This window comes from Aulonocara sp. 'chitande type north' Nkhata Bay, linkage group LG15, assembly GCF_057382095.1.
Source record: "Aulonocara sp. 'chitande type north' Nkhata Bay isolate Kocher_YH1m ecotype deep benthic linkage group LG15, A_spYH_male_GT1.1, whole genome shotgun sequence".
Lineage (NCBI taxonomy): Eukaryota > Metazoa > Chordata > Actinopteri > Cichliformes > Cichlidae > Aulonocara > Aulonocara sp. 'chitande type north' Nkhata Bay.
In genome coordinates this window covers 23,028,493-23,046,393 of record NC_141358.1, presented here as the reverse complement: position 1 = coordinate 23,046,393, position 17,901 = coordinate 23,028,493, and the positions used below count along the sequence as shown (strand labels likewise).

The window sequence follows — 17,901 nt, the reverse complement described above, 5'->3', positions numbered from 1 at the left end:
GTCAGAAGTGGTTTCTGAGTGTTTTTTCCTTAATTTGTTCCTGTAAAAAATGCTGCCATTTGATCTTCAGAAGCAATGAGATGTCTGAAAATGTTTCTATCACTTTTCAGAGGAACTGCACTGAAAGTAAGCTGTAGCAAAGACTTGATCAGAATACTCCACAGATGATGCTCCACTAGAGGGATTTGTCTTCTGCTGTAAAGGTCCAACATCAGTGGGCACCATTTAGAAATATTATTACTGTAAAATGGCTTTAAATATCTTTTTTTAAACCCCTAATATCACTGTCAAACAATAACAATGGGGAAAAGGAGCCATGTACCATCGAGAGCCAGAAATTACTTTTTGTTTTTCACACTAACTCTACGGATGAACTTTGTGTTAGTCTGTGATCTCTATTTAATTGCACCATGTTGTTATTTTACACTATATTTGAACTCCCCTTCATCTTTTGCAAAGTGCTTGCTATGATCCAATTAGTGTTATTATACTGTATATAAAATGGTGGCTGTAATTACTAACACCCAATAAGTTGTACATCTTTGTAACAGTGTATCACTACAGAGAAATTTCTGGCTGCCCTCTAATCTACCTTTACCATCATTTTATTATTACAGCTTTGGTTCTGACTGAGAAACAATTCATCCTTTTCTTTGGCTATTAGTCAGATAACATCACAAACTAGTATTCATTTAAAACTGCATCAAACATTTACATCATAGGAGGAGCAACTAATACAAGCCAATCTGTGACTTTAGGACATCTGAATCCTGACTGACGTTGGTCATGACACACATTATTTTCATATTTCTTTCATTATGAGTTTGTGTCCATGAATCATTGCATTTAAATCACTTTATTAGGCACAGCTGTTTATCTGCTTGTTAACATGGATGTTTAATCAGTCAGTTACATGTTAGCAACTCAATGCATTTAGGCAAGTAGACATTGTAAAGACAGCCTGTAGGCGTAGGCAACCTCTTAGGACATATTGGGCCTCTAAGTACCAACTGAGGATTGTTTAAGCAACACAGCCCAGCAGAGTATTGTTGCTGACTGTGTCGATCCCTTTATGACCTTAGTGTACCCATCTGCAAATGGCTTCTTCCAGCTGGATAACGTGCCATGTCACAAAGCTCAAATCATCTCAAACTAGTTTATTAAACATGACAGGAAGATGACTGTACTCAAATGGCCTCCACAGTCACCAGATTTCAATCCAATAGAGCACTTTTGGGATGTGGTGGAAGGGGAGATTTGCATAATTGACGTGAAGCCACCTAATCTGCAGCAACTGTGTGATGCCATCATGGCAGTATGGACTAGCCTTTTTCTGACCACCTTGCTCAATCTGTGCCATGAAGAATTAGCATCACTATTCTACTTCTAAAAATAATGAGCATCGGCTAAACTGTAAACAGTCAATTCATTCAAGGTCACACGGGTGGAATTAAATATCTGTACTGTTCTGAATTATTTAAAATTATTCTCTATGGAATGGAGTAACACTTAAAACAAAGCTCTAAATTATTCTGACCTTTCTAACCTTTTAATGACATTCTTTCCACTTTTGGAGATGGTCTGTCCAAATTAAATCAAAATGATTTGCATCATTAGAATATGTTTATATCTCAGCCTGGTTGTCTATTGTCTTATGTAGTCTGGAAGATGAGTGGATGATGGGGTGGGTGCAGTTTTCTCTGTGGTGGGGTCGGGTGGGCTGTCCCGGGCTCTGTGGGGCCGGGCGGCGCTGCTGCACTGGGCCCCGGTCCGGATGGGCCTGGGCCTCCTTTCCCTGGCGGGTCGCGGAGTGTGGGAGTGCCTACTGGGGTCAGCGGGGGAGCTGGCCCCAGGGAGGGGTCACTTGCCCCTCCCTTCCTTCCCTCCCCATCTCCAGCTGCCTCCCTCTTCCTGCTCCACCACAACCACCCACACATGCAGGGCCTTGAAGTAGGGTCACCAGGGTGCAGAGGAGGCTACCCCCCCCCCCCCCCCCCTCTGTTCCCTTCTGGCTGCCTCTGCCTCAATTTTATCCCACAACTTAGACATTCACATTATTCACACTCTCATTACACATACATATAGGATCTTGGGGGTGGGCACGATACACGGAATCCAAATTACCATCAGGGTGTACACCTCACCCCTGGCGTCGTTGCCCACCTCTCAATTTTAAATACACGTAGACATTGAGGGCTATCAGGAGGGGCTATGCGCTTACCTGCTGCTCTCTGGCAGGTAGCTCCATGCCCTCCTGGGTTTTAAATGCACCTTAGAACACACATGCATCAACACTACAATGAGCGGGTGGAGGGAGGTTTGGAGTCTTCTCTCACCCCCGTTCTCTGCGGCCTGCTGGAGCGGGGGTCCTAGGAGGAGGAGTTGGCCGTCCGACTGGGGTCTGGAATGTGGGGCCTCCCTGCTGCTGCGGAGTCGGGGCGGTCTGCTTCTCCCCACCGCAGGGAAAAGGGTAACACCACCTGGGTCTGGGTGCAGTTCCCCCCTCCAGGGGCAAGGGTACCTAGACCCGGTTCGTAGAGTACGCTTGGGGAGTGTGATTGTGTGTACAGCGTCTCTTTATGTCTGTCTCCACGTTGGTTGAGTGTGGAGTAAGTGCATATGAGAGCATGAGGGTAGGAATGGATGTTTGTATCTGTGTGTGCCTGTATGTCTGTGTCTATATGTCAGGTTGGGTATCAGACGCCACCTCTCTGGGGACATCTCAGGCCCTCCAAGGTTTGGAGGCCTATCTCCCCCCACCACTTCCCCTGCCGGTGGCGGACTCCCTCAGACATCGGTGCGTTGGTGGTTCTTTGTGTCTGGCGATGGGCATCCAGGTACACACCGGCTCACTCCTTGGCGGCCGCTTATCGGGGCCTGGAGCCTGGGGCTCGCTCGGGCCACTTCGGAGGTGGGGTGCCCCCGGCCTCTCGGCCTGGGGCTCGGTCACTCAGGCACAGCTGGCTGCCGGCGGAGCTCAGGGGTGCGTCACTGCAACTCCCCCTGGCTTCTGCTCCGCGGCTGTTGAGTGAGCCCTCATTTGGGACTCTCCTCAGCTCTTTTTGGGACAGTGGCGCGGCTGTCCCTCTGTTGGTCTTCCTTGGTCTCTTGTGTTCTGGGGGCCTCTGGATGTCTGGAGTTTTGATCTCCTCCATACCTGCTTCATGCCCTGGTGGACGGGGCAGTAGCTTCCCACACCCTCTAGCAGATCATTACATGAAGGAACCTTTTAAATACAAGCACGTCCATGCTCACAGGTGTACACACGGGTGATCACACACGCAAACTACACCCTTTTTGGCTCCTACCTCAAAGCACACTGTGCGCTGTCGATCTTACAATAATGTTTAATATTTAGTATTTACTGTCATATTCCCATATATCATTGTGATGTTGTTTATTGTATTGCTCTCGTTTTCTTCTGCTTGTTTTCTTTTTTCTTTCTCAACAGGTGATCCAGGTGATCGATATATGTATTTTTTTTTCTTGCCCATTCTGTTGGTTTTTGTTTTTTGCCCTTCTCCCCCGTCCCTCTTCTCAGCTGATTTTCTTTCCCTCTTTCTTTCTCCCCTTCTTTTCCCCAGTCAAGTCTGTCCCGTATTCAGCAAGTGAAAATAAAATAAACAATAAGAGGTGAATCAAATGGACCATTACGGCAAGGCTGGGATGGTCAATTTGGTAAAGTAAATCCGTTGGGCATCTTTCTTTGCCTTTAGACAATAATTCTGATGGCAAAAGAGCCAAACGGGACAGGCAAAAAAAAAAAAAAAAAAGGAGATTTGCTGTGTTGTGGCATTAACGTCATTTCAGATTAATGCTGACAGCATTAGTGGGAACACAATGAATATGACTGCACATTTACGCCGACATCATCCTAGTGCAAAGACAAGTGGAAGCAGACAAAAACAACAAGCACGCATGCTACAAACTTTACCCGAGTCATTTAGTCAGCCGTTAGCACATGATTCTCCTCATGGGGACCTGATATGATTAATATGCTGCTGAGAGTGTACCCCAGAAGAAGTGTATAGTATAGCTTTTATTTTGGAAAGAGCCATTTCTCTGTAATAAACTCTCTTTTCCAAAGATGAGTGATTTCTCGATCAGATAGATTTATTATTTTCTCCCCTTGTTGTTTCAGCAACATTAAATTTAAAAACTGTACGTTGGAGTTAAAATATATATTTATAATTTTAATAAATGACAAATTAAAAAAGCATGAACATTTTCTTGTATCGAAAAAATATTGAACCGTGACACCAAAGTATCGAACCGAACCGAACCGAACCGTGAATTTTGTGTATCGTTGCACCCCTACTGTCTGCCTCAGTATGTGTCTGTACTTGGGTCTATTTTGTGAATTTGCTTCTAACAGTGGGGTGTAGTAGTTAAAGTGCAACATTCAGTGGCAAAAAGTTAAACGATTAAAAGACCTGAATAAACCACAGCATGCCACCTCCACTATTGTTTTAGTCAAATAAAATGTTCTTTCAGCCCGAAGTATTTAATCCATTTCAATTCCTTAAAAATCATGCACATACCAAACATCTTCAGTCAGCTACAGTGGAAGATTATATATGTCTTAAACCTTTTTCTGGCCATTAACCATTTCTTTATTCACAGTATACTCCTGACCCCGCCATATTGTCAAGCTGTCATGTTAATTTATGTATTCCATTCATTCGTATTCTATATTTAAGAGCATGGAGGCAGCTCCAAATGGATTATATGGAAAAATGATAAGCATAGCCATGACACATGACTGTGTTAACCATTAAAATGAGGAACACCATCCATATTTAGTGTGACTGAGGCTTTAACTTCAAACTGGTTGTCATCTGTGATTAGGTTATTTATAAATTTTCTTTTTTTTTTTTTTTAAATTTCAGCATATAAGCTTGCTTTTGAATTAATGTATGTTTGGTTTGAGATTGTGGAAGACATTTTCTTTTCTGTGACATTTTTTTTATGATAGCTTGCCACTCTGGGCTCTATTTCAGTAGCTCTCCTGTCACTTCAATTCACTTCAGGTCATTTCAGTTCTGCAGTTCAATATGTAGCCAGAGATGAATGAATCAATTTCACTTCACTCACTGTCTTTCTGTCTGTCCACCCGTCTCTGTGTGTTTATATACAGCATGGGATTGTTTAGGCAGAGAGTTTTCAGTACCACCAGTGAAATTTATATTCTTTATACACACCCTGAATAACACCTTTTTATACACATACACACACAAATCTAGCACACCGGTGACAAATGAGATGCCAAAAAACCTACAAAGAACATAAGAATGATTAAGCATGCAAATTTATACACACTAGCATGTTAAAAATGCTAATGAAATTTTTCAAACGCAACTGCTTCCATACCTTCTCGCTTGTTGTTGCGAAAGCATTTAACTTTGGGCAGTTTGGTGAGAAGCTGGCAGTCACTCTCTGGGAAAGAAAAAAAAAAAACAGCATGAGCAGAATACGAATAATAGAAGGAAACATTGTGTGCCGTGTAATGTATATCTTGATAATTTCTTTGAAAGTCTGCAGAGAAACCAAATAGTAGCCCACTGAAAAAAATGACGACAATTCAAAGCTTAAGGTTTGACAAGTTAGACATTTGTCTAGTTGCTGTTCAGCCGGCTGTGAGGTCTCCACTGAATTTCTGAGCTGTATTTCTTTTTTTTTTTTGTATTTTGTTCTTTTTTTTAATAAAACTGTCAAAAATACTCTGGTTGAAAGTCTCAAAATGAAAAGAAGAAAGCAGAAAAAATGAATCACTGGTGTACAATATGTGAGTCATTTAATGAAGTCAAGTTAAGTGAAATTAATATTAATGATTTTTAGAACAGGAAAATAGTGAATGTACTTACAATATCAAAAAAGGATTTCAATAGCGTTCCATTATAAATTTCAGAATAATGAGTCAAAGATTGGAAGAAAAAAAAACTAGAGAAGAAAGAGAAGCCGTCACGGCTCAAAAAACTGGAAAATGTCATGACTTATGATAATATGATGAGTATGTTCTGTCTTACATTCCTAATCACAATGGTGGTGGGATCTCAAAAGATTTCTTAACAGTTAGTTTTTGTTTTTCCCTGTAAGTGTTATTGTTAAAACTTTTCTGAAATATGTTCCTGCAGTCAAATTAAAAATAAACACATTTTCTTCATATTAATATTCAAGTTATTTTCTGTGCTCTATTGTGAGTAACATATGGGTGCATGACTGTTAGAGTTTGTATTGTTGATTGTCATTTATGCTTAGAAATATTTACTTATATATGCTTAGAGTTTTGTAATTAGTTGTAGATTGGTAGAGGTTTTGATCCTTGATAGTCTGCAAACTTTGTGTGTATTAGACAGCACTTTGGGAGCATGAGAGGTCATACCGTGTCTTATTATTTTATGGTAGGATTAACGTAGTTGCGTCTGTTCTAGTCTAAGTGCTCTTTGTTTAGATGAACTGCAGGACTTCCTCACCGTGTTATCTAGGATGAACCATCTAGGGTGAGGGGGAGGCTACCCTCTTCCTGACCAAGGATGTTTGACCCTTTGATCAGCAGTCCACACACACACACACACACACACACACACACACACACACACACACACACACACACACACACACACACACAGTATTCTTTGTTCACATGTATACCTATGTAAGATGTTATATGTTAATGACCCTATGCATATTCATGTAACCACAATAAAAGGAGTGCTGTGGGGAAACCTGGCTGAGAGTCTGACAGTGGTCAAGTGGTGGAACGACGCTTGGCTCCAGCCAGGTCTCCCTCATGCATGAGTAACCAGAGAACTTTGGTGCCTTGAGTCTTGCTTTTTGCTGTGTAGCAGATTGTCCTTAACGTTCCAGCGAATAGGTTTATGTTACAAACCTATCATTAATTGGTCCTTCGAGAGCCGGATCCCTGGGGTCGACGTTCACCGAGGGGAAAAGAGACACACCGAAAGACTGACGTCAGCCAGGACTTATAGAGGTCCTGCAACAAAGTCCTGAGGCGTGAGAATTCGTCATCGGGCCGGTGGATTAGCCGTCTGTTTTTTTTTCTCCTCGATGGATGGCGATTGATGGGATTCGGGACTGACGCTACACGCAATAAGCAACTCCAAGTAAGAAAAAAAAAAAAAAAAAAAAAAGAGTTTATAGCTATAATTACGTCTTCACCGCTCAGTGGGGTGTTGCCCGTGGCCGCTCAGTGGGGCTAAAATTCGCCGTCTAAGTGGGGCGATGTACAAGGCCGCTCAGTGGGGTTTTTTTGTACAGAAGCATTAAGTCGCAGAGTTGCGCAGTTCGAACTTTTTTTGGTTCGCCGTCTTAGTGGGGCGAAATACAGACCGCTGTGTGGGGTACTGTAGTGAGTTCTCCACCGCTCAGTGGGGTGTTGAGAAGTTCCGCGGGGTCCAGATTGTGCTGGACAGTAGGCCTATTTTGTGTTGTTGTCATTGTCGTCGTCGTTGTTGTTGTTGTTGTTGTGTGTGCGGAGCAGAACATGTGGTCTGTGACACCGACTGTTGTTGTTATCACGGGTTTCTAAGCAACCAAGAGTGAGTCGGAGGGAGACAGACGTTTGTGCTGGACTTTGCTCCTGGCAGCACAAAGTATTTATGTAAAAAAGAGAGGGAGCGACGGCTCCACAGCTGCGCGGGTTCACGCGAGCGCGGTCACGCGGGTTTCACGCGGACCTGAGCCGTGCGGTTAATCGCAGGCTTAAAAATGGAGGAGATTCAAATGTTAGAAGTTTTCAGAAAACACACCAGCCTTGGAGAGCTGTGGAGAAGGCCAGCCCACATCAGCAGCACTTAAGATATGCTCTGGTGAATGGCTTTCCCCCCACCCCTTGCTGACACAATGTTTATTCTTTAGCTTGCCCTGATCGACAACAGCCTGTGTGCCAGACCATAGATTTAATTGAGGTGGATAGTTGTTAAAAGTAATCTACATTAAGCTTGTGGTTGCTTAAATTCAGTACGATGACATGTGAGGTGAAGTGATATAGATAAATATTTAAACTAATGATGTGCATAGAGGCACTTGACCTGTGTGAAAGACTGTCGTCTTGTTATGAGCCATTGTTGAGATATAGAGCACACCTGTGAAAACAACTAATATGCTCAACCCTGTATGAAACATCTAAAAGTACATGATGGAGAAGCTGAGTTGAATATGAAAGTGTAAGACTTTGCCGCTGTGGGCAGAGCAACTACTGTGTGATGTTGCGTTGTAGTTTTTTTTTTTTCTTTCTTTCTTCTGAGCTGATGAGCAAGCTACACATTATCAGATCGAGAGCTGTCTGAGAACTGCTCTAAGAGAGGGAAACAGCGCTATGATAACTGTGATAACTGGAGTGTGCAACGTTTCCATGAGCAGTTTTCCTGCATCTTGACTTGTGTGTAGAGTGTTCATAACTTCAGCATCATGTTTTTGTTTATTTGTTTTGTTGGATTAAAAATAATTAAATAAACTGGTGATCATGCTTATGGATCACCATGGCACATATCTCCAGCCATATGATTTATTTATGCAGATGAAAAAGTGAGTGTGAATGTGTCTGACATCACAGTGTTTTTGTGCACTGTGCAAAAGTGATTGCCTCTGATTGTGAGTGAGAGCGGTGATTTTGCAGACCACCAGCTATTGTGAAGAAAAAAAAAAGAGTGAAAAAGAGACAAATTACTACATTGTAGACGAAGAGAAATAATCATAGGAAAAAGGTTTTGTGTTGATCAGCCGAAAAACAACTACAATGTCATTTTCTGCTTTTAAGAAAGGATTGTTCACACAAACACAGACAGAGAGAGAGAGAGAGAGAGATGTGTGTTGATTAAGCAGTGATGATAATAATGAACATGTCTTAGTTTGTCACTTTCAGGTGAAAAGCAGACCTGAATCAATTTTCCACATGCAGCAGTCGGAAGAAAGTTATAGTTTAACATCATTGGAAACATGCAGGCCAAGTTTCTGGCTGACTTATTTACAGTGCCATGTGTTTCTCAACCTCACAAGCGAGCTCACTCCTCCCTGAAGATAAGGAATGCAGCTCCATGATAAAGAGACAGCAGCAAGTCCTGAGCACAAAAAGTCCCAGCAAAGCAGCAGCAATGTGGATAAACAGCAGCAGAAGAAAGCAAACCCATCTTCCTGTCTGATTGGATGAATTCCACGGAGGGGCGAGCAAGATGGCGGTGGCAGCATGTTGAAATGCTCAAAAAGGACTGAGTGACTCGGGCAAGCCACATGCAGCTAGCATGTTGGCTAGCGACATGAAAGAAATGGACCCTTCATGATGCGTTCAACGTGCCAGCGCTGTGGTGGGAAAGGCTCCATCATAAACACGCCCTGCGCCCTGCGCCGAGGTTCAGGCCAAGAAGAAGAAGACGATGACTTCCAAGCCCAAGAAGGTCGGCCTCAGCGTGGGCGAGCTGATTGTGAAAGCCGTGGCCGCTTCCAAGGAGCGCAACGGCCTGTCCGTGGCCGCTCTCAAGAAGGCTCTGGCTGCCGGAGGCTATGATGTGGACAAGAACAAGGCCCGTGTCAAGACCGCCATCAAGAGCCTGGTGGCGAAGGGCACTCTGGTGCAGACCAAGGGCACCAGGACCTCCGGATCCTTCAAGATGAACAGGGTTACTGAGACCAAAGCTAAGACGCCCGCCGCGGCCAAAGCCAAGAAACCGGCAGCAGCTGCTAAGAAGTCGCCCAGGAGGGCAGCAGCAGCAGCACTTCAGCCACTAGCACGAAGTCAACCGCATCAGAGGACAATAGTGAGAGTGGCTGTGACTTCACTGTGCATGTGAAGAAAACGTTTGAGGAGAACTGAACAGTTGGAGTTTGACATTTGCCACCTGTGGAGTAAAATGGCAAGAAGAGACAGTGGGACACGGGACAAAGCTGAAGGAGAACTGCCGGCTGTTGGACTGTTGAAGTGGGAGAGGACAACAGAGTGAGAAGACTAGGTGAGAACACATAGGAATTATTTAATGTGGGAAATCAAAATTTGGGTTAGCAAACCTGGGGAAAAGAAAACTGACTGCTTAAGTTGGAAAATTGAGACGGAGTCTGAAACATTGCGAAAATAGAAACATATACAAAATCACACACACACAAGCAGAACATGCATTAACCCTACTAACAATTCCAAACACAAAATGACTCATGAAGACTCATAGCACATTAGTTAAGAAATGATTAAATAATAGCAGAGAAATGTGTAGGAAAGGCAGCTTTAAGAACATGCTCTGCTGGAGATGCAGCTCCACAGACATGCATTAGACCTGCCTAATAACACAAACACATGTAATGAAAATTAGCTTGTTATCTTTCATCAGTGTTAAAATAGTGTCAATTTAGCAGACACTTGTTATTAAATACTGAATTTATCCTAAAGAAAAAAATTGACTCTCCAAGTTGCAGGACAACAGTTTAACTTTTGTGGGAAAAAAGATCCTGGTTTGACCAACCAGTGATCAGACAATAAATTTAGTTGTTAAAATGGTAAATTGGGAGAAGCTTCCTGCTTGATTAATGCAGCACATGTAATTTACTGTATGAGGGAAATTCTCTTTTAGTGATAACATTTTGAACATGCTTTTCTGTTGTCCTGTCAACTTAGTGGGTTAATAGCTGATATGCAAATTAGTTGATCGGTTTTAGATTAATGAAAGGTGACTGAATTCTAGTATGAGTGAATGAGATGTGTTGGAGTTGTTGTGTGTTGAGTGGAGACTCTAAAACACTGAGTTTCCTGTTTTGATGTGCGAGTGAATCCTGTATTTAGATACACAACTCTGAATACATCAGAACAAACGTCTTTTGTGAAGTGCATGACAGCATGTCACATGTTTTATGATGAAGGGAAAAAGGAAAAATTGAATAAAATAGATCTGTGGCCTAAATGAGTGAAGAGCACAGACCTGGTAATTAAACTCATAGCTAATAAGACATTAGGATTATGTTGTGTGTTGTGCAGCTGATGGTTGATTTGGAGTGAATCTAGCTGATGATTTTTCTTTTGTTGTGAAGTTGAGCCTGCCGATTAGTATGATGGTATGATAAACCATGCTAATGGTATGATTTACCCTCCTGAGATGGGGAGCTTGTGTCATGACTTAACAAGGCCTTTTTATTTTGATACTTTCACAGTGCACTGAGAGTTTGGTTTGATAATCTCTGTTATTTTTTATTTTTCATTTTTGAACAAGCACTGATTTTTGCTTGTGAATTTCTTTTCTTTGAGCAGATCTGCAAGTCGGGAATTAAAAGCGTTACACGTCGTCAAGACAATTGTTGCAAGTGAGTTTCTCCACATTTAAAATGGGTTCAGGAGAAAGCCACTTATTTGGGACAATTAGGAAATGAGAGTCCCCCCCAAAAAGGATTCACCGAGGAAATCCAGTCTAAATTATTTTTCTTTTTGAAATAACGTCGTTTTGCTGAGCGTGGAAACGAATGCGATGATAATTTCCACAATTAGCAAAAGAAGGAACCACTGAGTGAATGAGTAAGAATTTTAAAATAACTGACTGACTGACTGAACATGATTGTGTGAAGCTAACCCCCACCTGACAAAGGTGCAGATGAACCCATGTGTTTCCTTTTACAGGAGCAGAAAGATGACAGCAACACTCGAGGTTGCATGATGATTTAACCTTTTAAATGCCATTTTCTGTGTCTGTGCATTTATCAGGTGTGTTATTCATAGGCTTGTGTTGCTCACAGAGATAACTGTGACAAAGTATGCATACGCCTGCGCAAGCGCTAACATTTGCATTTTCGTTTTTACAGCATTACGGTTCTTCATGTGTTTGATCATGTGATTTATAGGAATACTGGCTAATGTTTCTCTACTACGAGAGTTCTGGGTTTATGTGTGAAGAAAACTGTAGTTACAGGCATATGTTGATGGAGAAATTAATATAGTTTGAGACATACTGTGGTGAGACCAGTGTTACTGTTTCCACAGCGAGTGTTAACTTAATGGTGTTTTATGGCACCTCTAGAATCCGTTGACCTGTGTCTGACCTCCGTCTGACCACAGTCAATGTGTATTGCTAATGTTTGTTTCTTTGAGAATGCTGTGGTAGATTCAGCTGAAGCGGACAAGTGACATGGGTAGAACAAATAAGAGATTACGGTATTTATGGAATAGTTTATTATGGGCTCATTTGCTGGCCACTTTTGAACCCATAATAATAATATATGAGTGGAGTGACTTTGCTTAAGAGAAGTCACTGATTACATTAATGTTAACAGAGTACATGGGATGATCCATGTCTGAGGTGAATTAGGGTAATAGTTGTAGTTACTGATTTGAGAAAACCTGCACATGACACTTGTCTTGCTGATGTTGAATGCTTATTACTCTTATGATACAATTGTTTACAGGTATGAAGTTTGATTTTACTTCCAGATTTTGTTTTCCAGGCCATGATGGTGTGTATGCAGGCTCCTGGGAGAGCCAGGTGTTAAGCAAACTTAATATGCAAAGCACACTAACATTTTCATTGCAGGATTATGGGTCCAGGGTGGTGCTGCTCCAGGGGAGGAGATGCCCTGATGTTGCCTGGGATATGATCTAGCTAATCTTTTTCTTTAAGACTGGAATCCAGGTTTGGCGAGTTGACGCATGGGTGTGTCCATGCGTCAAGAGGAGGGGTCCAAGGATTAACATTAAACAATGTTTTTTATTATTGTTGCAGTGATTTGTGTGATTAGCCGTTTATTTACAAATATTAAACCTATGCAAGTGGTGCATCCATGTTCAGATGAGGCTTTGATGGCCTATAAGTGAAGTTCACTGAACTAAAGAATGTGGTTTGATGATTGTTGACATGCTCTCCAAATAGAAGTTTTTCTTCTTAGCAAGGAAATACAGGTGCAGCAGTAATCTCCTGAGAAATCTTCAGAGGCCCAGTGAGAAGCGCATAGCTGACAGCCAGGCAGTGGTTGAGGTCAAAGGTCAAGCTGGTTGGGGCCCATCATGAAATCAGACCTTGGAGCCACAGCAAGGACCATGAAACTGCCTGCAAAATAGAGGAGAGGATCGTCCACAAGATGGGAGCTGAGGCCAGGAGAGAGGCTTCAGGAGGATCAGAGATCATCTTCAGCACAGCAGACATCACACAGAGAGCTGTGCTACTAAGCTTCCAGGAAATCAAGAGGAGACTTCCCACAGCAAGATTTTAAATAAAATGAAAGATTCAATATTGACGCTGAGGAAGACAACTAAGGTGTACGACGTGCTCTGCCTTAAACCTTCAGCAGCGTTGGAACATGAAAACACTCAGGGGATGAGGAGCGTGCCAAGCTCCATCGACAGCGTAGAAGGAGTTCGAGGATGACATCATGATTCTGTGAAAAGCACAGGAACCAGAAGCTATGGTGGTGATAACAGCAGTTTCCTATGAACATCACCTAATGCTGTGCCACTGTACTGTGCATATGATGACACTCTGAAGGCTGCTGGGATCATAACAGCAGTAAGATGACGGAACCCAGCACCCTTTCCACAGAGAGCTTTTTCTGCAGAGCGTGGACAATTAAGGAGTCATAAATATCCCCCTCACAAGACGAAGGTCTGAAGTCAGGTGATGGGGGCTGGTAAGAGGCCATAAAACTAGAGTGCTGAGAGGTCTGCAGCTTGGAAATAGCTGAGAACCATGTTGACAAACAACAAAACCAACTGGTATGTTTGAATGTTTATTCTACATACATTTGGACTCTGGTCCTATGGACAGTGATGGAAACAACTGGAAGAGACATTCATGACGCCCTGCAGAGCTTAAACCACTCTGCAGAAAGACATGTGATGTGCACACCCGGAGGAAGCACCACCAAGTTGAGATGTTTTTGAAAATGTTACTTTTTTAGTTTCACTATTAAATTAACAATTTCTTTGTTTGCTCGTAAGATGCAGTTTGCCATGAGATGAGCTCAATGAATGGGATAACTGCTAATACATTTGTTAAACTGTGTACCTTTTCAGTAATTTAGGGTGATTTGACATATGCTGAGTATAAAAATGTTTGCATTGAAACTGTCAGACATGACGTATTCATACCTGGGAACTTTTCTAGCATAAAGGTCAAAAACGGGGGAATGTTAGAGTTTGTATTGTTGATTGTCATTTATGCTTAGAAATATTTACTTATATATGCTTAGAGTTTTGTAATTAGTTGTAGATTGGTAGAGGTTTTGATCCTTGATAGTCTGCAAACTTTGTGTGTATTAGACAGCACTTTGGGAGCATGAGAGGTCATACCGTGTCTTATTATTTTATGGTAGGATTAACGTAGTTGCGTCTGTTCTAGTCTAAGTGCTCTTTGTTTAGATGAACTGCAGGACTTCCTCACCGTGTTATCTAGGATGAACCATCTAGGGTGAGGGGGAGGCTACCCTCTTCCTGACCAAGGATGTTTGACCCTTTGATCAGCAGTCCACACACACACACACACACACACACACACACACACACACACACACACACACACAGTATTCTTTGTTCACATGTATACCTATGTAAGATGTTATATGTTAATGACCCTATGCATATTCATGTAACCACAATAAAAGGAGTGCTGTGGGGAAACCTGGCTGAGAGTCTGACAGTGGTCAAGTGGTGGAACGACGCTTGGCTCCAGCCAGGTCTCCCTCATGCATGAGTAACCAGAGAACTTTGGTGCCTTGAGTCTTGCTTTTTGCTGTGTAGCAGATTGTCCTTAACGTTCCAGCGAATAGGTTTATGTTACAAACCTATCAATGACATTTTCAGTTTTTAAAAATTATTATTAGTATTATATTTTACACAATATAACAGCTTTTTCTCAAATGGTTTTGTATGTGATGTTTTGTGTATAGCGACCCTGAATGACTTAACACCTCCATCAGAGCGCTCTGACCCAGAAACAATGCCCCATGGTTGTTCCCCTCTCCACTGAACTTCTCCCTTCAAGTGGACAAAATATATGTGACCAAGAGCATATGCACTTTGATCCAAGCAGAAAGGTTTTGACTCAGTTTGGGGATAAATTCTTATTGTTATTTTATATGGAATTTGAACTAAAACAACACAGTTTCCAAAAACCTTAAAGTTCAGACACACCCCCATAAATATTTTTTGTTTTTATATACTAATTTGGCTCTGTGGTTCTCTCTCAGCCTGAGATGCCCTGCATGATGAAAAACAAAATAACCTTTGATGGGAGGTAAATACAACAGACTATGGAGGAAGTGGAAAACATTCAGAAGTGACACAAATGAAATAACATAATAGGTTTTCTTTTTTTTTTTTCTGCAACGTGATAAATGGAGAAAGATATGTAAACTCCAGACTCTATGTTTGTTTATATGCATGTCTGTTTGTTATTTTCTTTACTGTATGTCCACAATGTCAAAATAACCTAATAAAAATCAAAGTAAAAAAAAAAAAAAAAAAAAAAAAAGAAAAACAAAATAACCATATAAACAGACACTAATGTTTGACAAAGCTCGAAAGGTTGAGAGGCATTCAAATTTTAAATTGCAAGCATTGGTGTAACAGCATCTTTGCAGAGCTAGAAAAGTTTGTGTACTACTGTTCCACATGCCTTAATGCTGACTGGCTGCAAAACCCTCAAGGTATGCACAAAAGGCCAGAGAAGGTGGAGTTATGTTAATATTATTAATTGGGTGTTGGCATCAGTTTCAGTTTCAGTTTGGATTAGTCTTGGCTAATATCAGGTTAGGGAAAAAGCACAGAACTAATGGGCAGTTGTATGGTCAGTTCCTGGTGTTTTTGATCTTTTCCTTGTTTTTGCTAGGACTGCAAGTCCCTTATTTGTATTTGGTCTTTGTAAGTAATTCAGTTTACACTTTCAATATCAGTTTCAATTTAAAACTTTATCTTCTTCTATATTAGGATCCTTTGAGGCATGTACATAGGAACCGTTACATGTTTGGGGGCTTGTCCAGGATATGCACACATAACCTCTGAACCCACATACTGTACCTGCTGTGAGGAAAAATATAACCAGATATTTAACATAATTTGACTATAAAATCAGTCATATTCATATCTGAAATCATCCACAGCATTTGTTGGGGCAGGACGAAGTTAAGCTTAAAAACAATGAGGACAGGTCAGCTTGTCTCAGCGGCAGCTGATATCTCAACCTATGGATTCAAATGGCAAACCTCATTTATGGCTCACTTTAAGCTATATTAGTCTGCCCATGATCTGCAAGCCACTTTGCAACCCAACTCTATCCCAGCTCCTCATTTCAAGCTTTTTCAACATACTGACTGTTGGCATATACAGTGGGGCAAAAAAGTATTTAGTCAGCCACCGATTGTGCAAGTCCCCCCACCTAAAATGATGACAGAGGTCAGTAATTTGCACCAGAGGTACACTTCAACTGTGAGAGACAGAATGTGAAAAAAAAAAATCCATGAATCCACATGGTAGGATTTGTAAAGAATTTATTCGTAAATCAGGGTGGAAAATAAGTATTTGGTCAATAACAAAAATACAACTCAATACTTTGTAACATAACCTTTGTTGGCAATAACAGAGGTTTACTATAGGTCTATACCAGGTTTGCACACACAGTAGCTGGTATTTTGGCCCATTCCTCTATGCAGATCTTCTCGAGAGCAGTGATGTTTTGGGGCTGTCGCCGAGCAACACGGACTTTCAACTCCCGCCACAGATTTTCTATGGGGTTGAGGTCTGGAGACTGGCTAGGCCACTCCAGGACTTTCAAATGCTTCTTACGGAGCCACTCCTTTGTTGCCCGGGCGGTGTGTTTTGGATCATTGTCATGTTGGAAGACCCAGCCTCGTTTCATCTTCAAAGTTCTCACTGATGGAAGGAGGTTTTGGCTCAAAATCTCACGATACATGGCCCCATTCATTCTGTCCTTAACACGGATCAGTCGTCCTGTCCCCTTGGCAGAAAAACAGCCCCATAGCATGATGTTTCCACCCCCATGCTTCACAGTAGGTATGGTGTTCTTGGGATGCAACTCAGTATTCTTCTTCCTCCAAACACGACGAGTTGAGTTTATACCAAAAAGTTCTACTTTGGTTTCATCTGACCACATGACATTCTCCCAATCCTCTGCTGTATCATCCATGTGCTCTCTGGCAAACTTCAGACGGGCCTGGACATGCACTGGCTTCAGCAGCGGAACACGTCTGGCACTGCGGGATTTGATTCCCTGCCGTTGTAGTGTGTTACTGATGGTGACCTTTGTTACTTTGGTCCCAGCTCTCTGCAGGTCATTCCCCAGGTCCCCCCGTGTGGTTCTGGGATCTTTGCTCACCGTTCTCATGATCATTTTGACCCCACGGGATGAGATCTTGCGTGGAGCCCCAGATCGAGGGAGATTATCAGTGGTCTTGTATGTCTTCCATTTTCTGATGATTGCTCCCACAGTTGATTTTTTCACACCAAGCTGCTTGCCTATTGTAGATTCACTCTTCCCAGTCTGGTGCAGGTCTACAATACTTTTCCTGGTGTCCTTTGAAAGCTCTTTGGTCTTGGCCATGGCGGAGTTTGGAGTCTGACTGTTTGAGGCTGTGGACAGGTGTCTTTTATACAGATGATGAGTTCAAACAGGTGCCATTCATACAGGTAACGAGTGGGGGACAGAACAGCTTCTTACAGAAGACATTACAGGTCTGTGAGAGCCAGAGATTTTCCTTGTTTGAGGTGACCAAATACTTATTTTCCACCCTGATTTACGAATAAATTCTTTACAAATCCTACCATGTGAATTCATGGATTTTGTTTTTCACATTCTGTCTCTCACAGTTGAAGTGTACCTCTGGTGCAAATTACTGACCTCTGTCATCATTTTAAGTAGGGGAACTTGCACAATCGGTGGCTGACTAAATACTTTTTTGCCCCACTGT

General features: G+C 42.1%; 1 protein-coding gene across 1 annotated transcript in view; it reads right to left on the bottom strand.

Moving 5' to 3' along the window:
* galnt14 (UDP-N-acetyl-alpha-D-galactosamine:polypeptide N-acetylgalactosaminyltransferase 14 (GalNAc-T14)) overlaps nt 1-17,901 on the bottom strand; it is a 255,088-nt gene that overhangs the window by 70,335 nt on the left and 166,852 nt on the right. The window contains exon 5 of the mRNA XM_086265026.1: nt 5,371-5,436. Coding sequence (XP_086121152.1) covers nt 5,371-5,436 — 66 coding nt within the window. The remainder of the gene's footprint in view (nt 1-5,370; nt 5,437-17,901) is intronic.